The following is a 9,606-nucleotide window of genomic DNA, read 5'->3' as shown; positions in this document are numbered from 1 at the left end:
CTGAAGGCAAGGGAGGGCTCGCTCCCATGTTCAACAGTTCCTTTGGCCAGAAGTTGCATTAGAGACCTTTACCAAGAGCAATTGGCGAGGCTGTACTGTTGAAGAGAGGTGAGGAGCTAGTCTTAGTGTACTGCATTACTGTCTGGAGACTGCTTCAAAGAGCTGATAGCCTAGGAGCTTGCAGGAAGGGCACAGGAGATACAGCTGTCACAGCATGTTCACTTGCATCTTGTACTCCAAAGCTGCCTGATTCCTACTGCAGGAAGTATTAGGAGAAACCATAGGAAGCATGAGGAGAGAGCAATAGAGGAGGTAGGTAGATAAGTAGAAGGTTCATACATTGGCAATGGCAGAAGTGGTATCTTCATGGGCTAAGCCTGCGGTCCATCAACAACTGGCGTAATCATGGCAAGGTTAGGGGACATGCTTACTTTCATTCTTCCTCCAGCTGTGTACCAGATAAGTGACACACACAAACCCTCACCCCAGCCCAGGTCCTCACAGCGCAGGCACAACTGCTGGACTGCTGTGAACCCTCAGTCCATCCACTAGGGAGCAGGACCCACACAGGCCCAACTTTAATGGAGGCTGTGTCCCAGCTGGGACACTCCTCCCATTCAGTGACCAAACTGGAATATTGGGCAAGGGCAGTAGTCATGGCATGGCAGTTTCTCTCCTTTCCTTTATCGTAAGTATGGGAGCTTCTCCACCCTTTTCTGAGGCACCATGTGCAATTGCGGTGACAGAAATGAAGACAAATAAGGAAGTCATAATCCGGTCCTTCCATGGCTATTGCCAGGCTGTGGAAGGTGCCTTGTCTCGGCTAGTAATGGGGGTGGCTCTCTAGGCAGGTCCCTAGCCAGCACTCTCTGTGGGATGGTGTCAGGATGCAGCATTGTACTTTATCAAGATTCTGTCTTAGCCCTACCGAAGAGAATTCTCCAGACCTGTCCTGGCTTCAGGGTACTACTAGCAAGCCATCCCACTTCTAGCAGCAGGGTATGTCACCTCACAAGACAGTCACATCTTCCCAGTTTCAGCTTGGTCCTTGGCCAGTGAATATAGTGGGAGGTGGAGGGAATGGAGCCATGCTTGGGTCTGAGGGCCTTCGTTAGCACAGGTTGCTATGGCTTTGCATTCTTGCTGCATGTGATGCTTCCTTCCTCATTTTCATAGAATTATAGAATGGTTTGGGTTGGAAAGGACCGTAAAATCATCCAGTTCCAAACCCCCTGACATAGGGAGGGATACCTCACACTAGACCATGTCACCCAAGGCTCTGTCCAATCTGGCCTTGGAAAGAGATGATGTCCCTCTCTCCGCATTCCACCAGAGCCTTCCAGCTGCCTCTGGCTGCAAAGCAGCCCCAGTACTAGCTCACACCTAGCCACAGGTATCTGCCAGCCTTTCTTTCTAGCTGGATGCATGCTCACCACTGATTACCATCCCCCTTCCCTTCTTAGATTGCTTACATTCCCCATGTTCCACCCTTCTGAAGCCCTGTCTGTGTCACACAGGAACTTGCTGCGTACCTCAACTACAGACAGCACCGTAGTCAGCCAAGGCTTGCTCCTCTGCAAAGGGAAATAAGGAAGTTGATTACACACGCATGCATGCACACAGAAGAGTGCACAACATCTTTTACCAGACAGAAAACTAAGAACTCAGCTCCCAGACACCAAAGTAGGAGGGAATCTGCAACCCACCTGGCTGGTAGTAATCGTAGACTTTGATGATGGCTTTTTTCAGGTTCTTCATCTGAATTACTTGTTCCAGTTGCAGAATGAAAGTCTGAGATTCATCGTTCAGCTTGTGGAGGTGGAAAGATATTAGCAAGGAAGGGGAAAAAGAAGTCATTGAATCTTCATCTTTCCTAGCTTGAATGCTTTCCTGCACTAAATATTTCTAATCCATTGCATATTCTGAATTTCAGAAATGAGTGTGCATAAGGAATAGCAAATGCTTACCCAATGACAATGAAATTGGGCAAGCTTCCTCCATCCACAGTTCTACCAGTGCTCTTTTTCCATGCCTAGCCCAGCCTCGGGCTTCTCACACAGCTCTTTGTCCTCCTGCCTCTTGCACTTGCTCTGCCAAACCACATGATTTTGTTCCCACTTACCTTGTCCAGATAAATGTAGACCACATCAGCTTTCACTTCTATTTTCTTAACAATGGTTCTGCGCTCCAGCTGGGATGGGAAACAATAACACAAGGAAATTTGTGAGCACTTCCCTTATGGTTTCCTGACCGGGGGGACCTACTGCTGTATTGAAAGGATGGTGTGGAGTCTGTGTGGAACTGTGTCTTTCGCACAGGTTGACCTCTGCTGTCACCACTCAGTTAGAGGAACCTCCCACTCTGGGGACAAAAGGCTGTGTGGATAGTACATAGGACTGATGCGTTGGTCAGCAAAGATGTGCAGATCCCACAAAAGATTCTTGTTAGCTCATCTCACTGACTGCTAGACTGCTCTGAAAGACCTGCTTGGGCACTGTGCACATAATTCATCTTTCAATTTTATGGCTTAATTAGGGGGGCATGAAAATCTTTTGGGCTATAATTAGAAATCTTTTCGGCTATAACTAGAGTCTCTGTAAGAAATCTTGTCTTAGCATTTCTGGCAAAAAAATCCTGGTGTTCAGCACACCCAGCAGTACAGTGTTCCTGGCTGAAGTCAGAATAATGTCAGAGAAGCTGAACCACCTCTGATCTCCTGTAGCCAATGCTTGTGAGGCCTGTCTAGAAACCAGAAGTTTTGGTTCAGTTACAACAACAAAGGGTCTCTGCTAATTTAGTTACCTTATGGCCTGAAATGAATAGTTCCCAACAACAGAAGCAAGCAGATGGGACCCTCCAAAGTCCTTACCAGCATTCTGGATCTAGGAGCCAGGATGAATCCAGACAGCAGGGAGACCTCCAGGATCACCATGTTGGATGTGACCCTGCTCCCAATGTAGCTGGAGAAGAAGAAACAGTCAGAGGGTCTGGCTCTGTGAGAATAGTGCCCTCTGAGTCCCCCTTCCAGGAGGTAGCCAGCACCTTCCTTCCCCACCCCTTCCACCTACGAAATTCACACCCTGCCCCAACTACCAGGTCCCTCCATTGCAGCCCTGAGGCTTTCCCCAGGCACAGGGGGTTTTGCTGGAGGAGGAAACCCTTGGGGTCACCTGGTAAGGATGCGGATGGTGAGGACATGCGCACTGGCCTGGCTGCAGTTGGTCAGCTCCGTGTTGACACGCAGAGTGAAGGTCACAGCAGCCCGTGGGGGAGGCTCGTGGTACCTCAGCACTGTCTGTAAGGTGAGGATCAGGATGAGAGAAGACAGGCCAGGCATGATCTCTTGCAGGAAGAGAAGGCGGAATCCTTCACCTCTCCTCTTTCTCACACTCATTCCACCTCCTCACCTGAGCAAAGACACAGCTACTGCCGTGGACCTGCACCAAGAACTGACCCGGGACCTCTGCCAGTGCTGCCTGCTGCACCAGCAGCCTCTTCTGGCGGTTGACTTGGAAAGTCTTCCCAAAGCCCCTCTGAGACTTCACCCTCACAAGTGCCTGTCCTGATGTGCTGAATGTTCTTGCTGCATATTTTGCTAAGGCTTGCAAGGCAACAACTGTGTCCTAGAAAGGGAGAGACAGCCAACTCTCTGGAAGCATCAGCTCTAGTGAAGCTGACTTGGGAGCAGGAAGACTCAAGAAGATTCTCCCTGACAACCTCAGGTGCAAAAGTATATCAACCCACAGGGAGCTACTTGTTACCTGGGTGGAGGCAAAGCCCCCGTAGGCATTCTGCTGACTGGTCAGCCATGCCACAGCACCAGCTGCAATTGTCATGTCCCCTGCATGCACCCTTGGCTTAGAGAGGTACGCCAGGAGCACATAGGCTGTCAACTCTGTGTCCACTGACTGAGTACCAGGCCAGAATTCTGTGGAAGCTGGAGAGCTTGGCTTGGGACTCCAGTGGATTTGTCCTCCTGCAGAATGAAGAGAAGCATGCGGGCTTTCTGGAGAGGAATATAATTGATTGGATTCACAGGAAACAAAACCCAGAGTCCTTTCAGGGCTCCTTCAGCTCATTGCCTGTACTGAGCCCAGCATCGTTTTATTCAGTTTATTCTCCTGGGCTTCATCTGGTCTTAGCTCACAGATTCTTACCTCCTGCTTCAAGAGGGCCCTGGAATCTTCCCATTGAGGAAACTCTTCCTGATAAATCACCCTTCTCAGTCACAGTGCAGTTACTACTCAAATATGTACAAATACATACATAATTTTTAACCACTCTAGCTTAACCACACATTACTCCAGATCCCAGGAGTGAACAAGAAGCATTACCCCAAAGAGCAGTCAGCACCTGATTTGATGGCCTGCTCCTCCAGCTTGTACAGCAGCTCCTGCGTTGTCTCATAGTCCCCAGCCAGGGCAAAGGCATAAGCCAGCAGGGCTTCCGTGTAGATGTCGGTGATGTTATGAACTGCCTGCTGCAGGCAGCGGAGGGTAGCCTGCATCAGCTTGCCCTGCATTGGGAGAAGAGACACATGTCAAAATCTGACAGGGGCAAAAAAGGGGCAGGGGTGCTCATTCCAGGGAGCCAGGTTATGTCTTCCTGATGTAGTTCCAGAGAAACATATTCGATTGCACAGTCACTTGAGGAAACAATCAGTTCAGGCCCCGTGTGTGCTGGGAGCCCTAGCCACCAAACACTATTGCACCATACCAGTTTTACAGTGTTGTCTCTCTTGAGGAAGGACTTGACAGTTTGCCCAAATATTGGCTCCCTCACAGCAGTTCCCTACCTGTTCCTGGCCTGGAGATTGACAGAATTATGGGCTGAGCAGTGCCTAGGCATGGGAGTGTACAGGAGAGCAGGAGCAGCAGGAGCGTGCTCACCTTCAGTGGCTGACCCAGCTCCAGCAGTGCTGCAGCGACATATGCCCCGAGGGAAATCTCATCATCCACGCTGCCCTGTGAAGGGAATGTACCTTTCACCCTAAGTACTGATTGGTAGTGACTCCACAGGAGGGTATCACATTCCCAGCCCCATAACCTGCTCTCTTTAAGGCTGGCTGCACAGGTTGCAGGAGCGACTTTTCAGGATCCTTTGGGATCACACTATCTTTTGCTGTCACAACATCCACCCAGCCATTTCCCAGCTGTGCTACCTGGCTTGGCCCTCATTTACCTTTAGGAAGGAGTGAAAGAGGCTCCCTTTGGTGGCAAAGCAGCCACTGGGAAGCTGTTTTTTCTCTAGCCAGCGTATGGCATCCTGGACATTCCTGTCATCTACATAGATGTATTTTCTGGCTTGGCTGAAACTCTTGACCACAAAAGCTGTCAGCCTAGGAAGAGGACGAGTTGCAAAAGAAAGAGAAACACAAAAAAGGCAAAGATAAAGTCAAAAGCCTCCTGGTGCATGCCCCTGAAGTTAACACTGACATAGCGGTGTGCAAAACGAGTCATTTTTGTACAGAAAGGCGAGCTTAAAGTGGAAACGGTCCACAGGACCTGCAGTCTGACTCTACAAATGTACTATGCATGTACTTTATCCAGTCATTTCACAGGTGAAAAACCTCTTGCCCCTCTACTTTCATCTGTTGCACTTCATCTCCCTCAAATACTTTGAGACAATCTTGAATTTCCCACTTTCTTCCTCCCTTCCTTTCTCTATTTCTCCCAGCCCAGACACCACAGGGTCAAGCTGGGCCAATGCAGATCTTTCAAACTCTCCCAAGCAATTCCCTCCCTGGGGAGATGATAGTTTCTTATTGCTCTTCCCTGATCTACCACTGGACAGGATGTACCTTGGCTGCCAGAACACCAACAGCATTAGGTGGTGGTGTCTGTGGGGCAACAGCATGGCCACAGAGATGAAAAGCGACCTCCTACTCCCTGGGACCACATCTTTGCTGTTCCATTTACCCAGAAACTCCCCAGGCCTGCTTGGCTGCTTTTTCAAGTGGCTCAAGTCCCCCAGTCTGTCTCCCTGCCAGAGTTCCTGGGGTCTCACATCCTAACAGTATTCCAGGCACATTAGCTGCTCTGGCCCACACAGCTAAAAGCAGGAGTGAGGGATATTTGCAATGCTTACCAAGTGCTCCCTTCCCCATCCTGCTGTCCAAAGATACTGTAGGACCCATCTCTGTGCCTATAAAGAAGCTGCATCTGGTACCCTAAGGAATGGGAACAGTGATTAGTCCAACACAGTAACACAGAGGGGCCAGCACTGACGAAGTGAGTGCAAGGGCAAGAGCTGTGGGTAGACTGGACACTGGGGAAGGCAGAGGAGCAAGGTGGGTCTGTTGTACTTGCCATTGCGCAGGAATCCTGTCGCCCTCTCCTTGATCTCAAGGGTCAGCTGCCTCGTCTTCTCCAGGTACTGCAGCACATAGACAATGGGGGCAAACAGCACCATGTTCTGCTCCCCACAGCCGTGGGGCAACTGCACCAGGTGGTCCATGTTCTGCAGTGCCATCCCCATGAGGTCACCTATGCAAGGGTATGAGAAACAAAGCAAGTGTAAGCATGATTTGAGGTGTTTCTCAGCCAGGTAGTGGATAATTCTCTCAGCACATGAGGAAAACACTGGAGGGAGGAGGAAAGAGGAGTGAACAAGAGAGTGCAGGATGGAGAGTAGTGACTGTTTTGCCATTTCCCAGTCTTGCATCATGGTGCAGGATGACCACACCATGGAGTTCCTGAGGAGCTTTCCCTTTGCAGTCTGAAGGGCTCCAACCATAACGAGTACTATTTGTAAAAGGCTGTGAACAGACCTGCAGTTGCTCAGTGTGTGTCACACAGACAGACATATTAAAGCACTTAGGGAAAGGCTGACATGTTTCTGGTCCTTAGCCAGCCCTGTTCTACCTGGCCATATGTCAAGAGTCAAAATGTCAGTAAGTTAGCAGGGGTGGTAGTCAGATGGTGTGAAGATGTCTATATGTCCTCCAGCCAGCCAGAAAATGTTAGTATTCAGTTTATCCCTTTGGGGTTCTACTGCACAATATCCATGGCTACTTATGCCAGGCCTAGCTTCATATCAATTCTGGTATGGGGGCAAATGAGCCCAGTGCAATAAGTGTTTTGAACTGTAGGTATATCTGGTCCCATAGCCTCTCCAAAGTGTTATTTTGCAACTTAGTAATGCTGAAAATGATTTCTTCTCTCCAGAAGCTTTTGTTATAGCAGCAAATCTTAAGAGAGAGACAAAATGGTTACGAGCTTTGCTGACTGTGTTTACAGAGCATTAGGCAAGTTCTCAAAGTCCCATCAAAAATACAGACCTAGGATCTCTGCTCCAAAGTTCTATCTAGCTAAATAAGGATTATTCTCTTCTGCAGTTTACTTTTGTCATGAAATCCTAAGTGCTAATCCAAAAATCTGAAAGCCTGGTGTTGCCAAACCTTGCAGAGAAGAAACACAGCATCCTCTCTTTGGAGCAGTTTCATGTCAGATGTATCCCTTGACACCATCACCAAGCTAAGCCTTGCTCATCTGTAACAGCAGCCAGTGAGCCCACAGCAGGAATCACCTACCTGAGATGGAAATCAAAGCCCTGGTAGATCCCTTTACTACATTTTCAGGGAGGTGAAGGGACACAGGTTCTTCAGCCATGTTTCCTGAAAGAAACGTGTGTAGCATGAAAAAATCAAGCCAAATCCATCTAACTAAAGAACAATACTGGCACAGATGAATGGGACACTGCCTACATCCTGCTCATACTGACTGCTCCTTACAGTCTGTTCCAGTCATTACAAAAAACTCTACTGCCTGGAAACTTCTCAGATGAGAAGAGACATGAGAGCTGCTGGGTGGCCTGAGGGCTGATTGAGCTTCACAACTCAATTCAATGCACTCCACAAGAATCACAGCTGGTCATCACTCAGCAGCTAAGCTGAGTCTCATCCTGGGGAGACCTTCAGTGCTGCAGGGACAGGGTGGGAGGGTTGGAGCAGCTCTCACTGGTGACTGTCAAGCCCAGGAATGCCCAGGGGCTGCAGTATGGGAAGGAGATGACAGAGCAGGATTTTAGGACCTATACTCAGTGGCAAATTCAGTAGGACAGCCATGTAGAAGTAACATTTCTTGTTCTTTCTTGTCTAAAAGGAAGCAAAATTTGCTATGTGGAAAATCATTTGAGAATTCTTCCATCAGACCTCCCACAGTTTAGTTGTTCTATTCTCAGTTCTGGTTATTTCAGGCTGCAGAACCCGTTCAGGCTGTCCACATACCTCCTCTTGGGCACAGAAGGGAGCTGAAAGACTTCTCCACTAACACACCTTCTGGCTGCCAGGGCAGGAGCATGAACATCAGACAGGAGAAACAAGAATACACATGAAATTCCCAAAATTTCGGAGCAATTTCAAGTCTCAATTCAGTGGTTAGTCCCCAGGCTGTCAGGGACTCCATCCTCCTCGCATTTGGCAGGCCTGCACTGCCAAAGCCTCATGCTCAAGAGAGCAAGAGCAAGCCTGAGGGATGGGGCTCTCATGTTCAATGGTTGATTGAGCAGTGAAACACACAGAGAAACACAGACATGATATATGAATGTAGCTCAAGAAGGAGTACCACAAGAAGGGAATAGGCTTGGCTAGTCCTGGGGGGAACAAGGCAAACTGAGCCCCATCCTTGGTATGCTAACGCTGGCCAAAAAATGAGGAGCCAAAACCATTTAGGTGAGTTCAGCCTCCCTTCCCCCAGGGGCAGAGCTACCCAGAGAGAGAAGCAAGCCCACTCTTATACTGACCCGGACCAGCAAGTGTTTGACCAGTGTATGCCTCCGCTTCAGGGTAGATGGCAAGGGCTTCTTGCCCCCACAGCGTGGCGTGGTGTCCAGTACCTCTATCCTCACTGTGATATTCAAAGTCCCTAGCAAATAAATTGAACAGAGCCTGTTTCTTATATCTGTGGCCAATTAGAGTCAACTTGAGTTAACTGAGAGCGGTCTGAGATGCTTGGGGTAGCTGGTCTTCATGGCCTCAGCGATTTGGCTGGTAAAAAGGTGAGCCAGCCAGTACCAATGGCTTTTTCAGACACCACAAGCATGAAGGAGCTAGGTCACCTAATTAACAGATGACTTCATCACACTACAATATGACTGTAACAGCAAAAGGCCCAAAAGACCACTGGATCTCATTGTACCCTTCTCATTGCATCTGAAGCACAGCACCAGCAATACAATGTTCCCACACACACACTCATGCAGTCCCTTCCTCCCCAGCTGGTCCTACAGCTCTCTCCTTGAGAGTTTTCCATGCCACCTATTTAGTTCCTGTCCTCTCTGGTTAGCCTGTCTAAGGAGAGAGAAAGGAAGAAGACATAATGGATCACATGCTTGAGCCACTAAGAACAAACTTTGGGATCCAAGGGATGCAAGGCTCTGTCAGTTTCTCTGCACCTCCCACTCCTCCTCACTTCAGTTTTAGGGTTCTCCACCACCAGCCCCATTTTCTCAGCCATACCCAGCTGCACTGCTGTCACATTCCACAAGAAGGTCTTGGACTCCTCTGCGCACAGACACTCCTTATCCCTGCAGGTCCGGCACGGCTCTACCTGGAAGTCTGAGGATTTAGCCAGGGCCACACTGATCTAAGGGAATGACAGATGCAAG

General features: G+C 49.1%; 1 protein-coding gene across 1 annotated transcript in view; it reads right to left on the bottom strand.

The window, feature by feature from the left end:
* The window catches only part of LOC130609938 (alpha-2-macroglobulin-like protein 1), a 28,345-nt gene that overhangs the window by 3,636 nt on the left and 15,103 nt on the right, over nucleotides 1-9,606 (bottom strand). Inside the window, exons 20-35 of the mRNA XM_057429411.1 lie at nucleotides 9,458-9,584; nucleotides 8,743-8,864; nucleotides 8,228-8,282; nucleotides 7,532-7,615; nucleotides 6,309-6,485; nucleotides 6,088-6,169; nucleotides 5,182-5,338; nucleotides 4,890-4,964; nucleotides 4,354-4,516; nucleotides 3,762-3,976; nucleotides 3,408-3,623; nucleotides 3,171-3,295; nucleotides 2,870-2,960; nucleotides 2,123-2,191; nucleotides 1,707-1,809; nucleotides 1,533-1,574 (exon numbers count right to left, since the gene is read on the bottom strand). Coding sequence (XP_057285394.1) covers nucleotides 1,534-1,574; nucleotides 1,707-1,809; nucleotides 2,123-2,191; nucleotides 2,870-2,960; nucleotides 3,171-3,295; nucleotides 3,408-3,623; nucleotides 3,762-3,976; nucleotides 4,354-4,516; nucleotides 4,890-4,964; nucleotides 5,182-5,338; nucleotides 6,088-6,169; nucleotides 6,309-6,485; nucleotides 7,532-7,615; nucleotides 8,228-8,282; nucleotides 8,743-8,864; nucleotides 9,458-9,584 — 1,902 coding nt within the window. The 3' untranslated portion in view covers nucleotide 1,533. The remainder of the gene's footprint in view (nucleotides 1-1,532; nucleotides 1,575-1,706; nucleotides 1,810-2,122; nucleotides 2,192-2,869; nucleotides 2,961-3,170; nucleotides 3,296-3,407; nucleotides 3,624-3,761; nucleotides 3,977-4,353; nucleotides 4,517-4,889; nucleotides 4,965-5,181; nucleotides 5,339-6,087; nucleotides 6,170-6,308; nucleotides 6,486-7,531; nucleotides 7,616-8,227; nucleotides 8,283-8,742; nucleotides 8,865-9,457; nucleotides 9,585-9,606) is intronic.

This window comes from Pezoporus wallicus, unplaced genomic scaffold (genome assembly GCF_028554395.1).
Source record: "Pezoporus wallicus isolate ANWC-B61680 ecotype Strahan unplaced genomic scaffold, APGP_CSIRO_Pwel_v1 scaffold_3294, whole genome shotgun sequence".
In the NCBI taxonomy this organism is placed as follows: Eukaryota; Metazoa; Chordata; class Aves; order Psittaciformes; family Psittacidae; genus Pezoporus; species Pezoporus wallicus.
The sequence above is the reverse complement of the archived record's forward strand: the minus strand, read 5'-3'. Positions and strand labels throughout refer to the sequence as shown.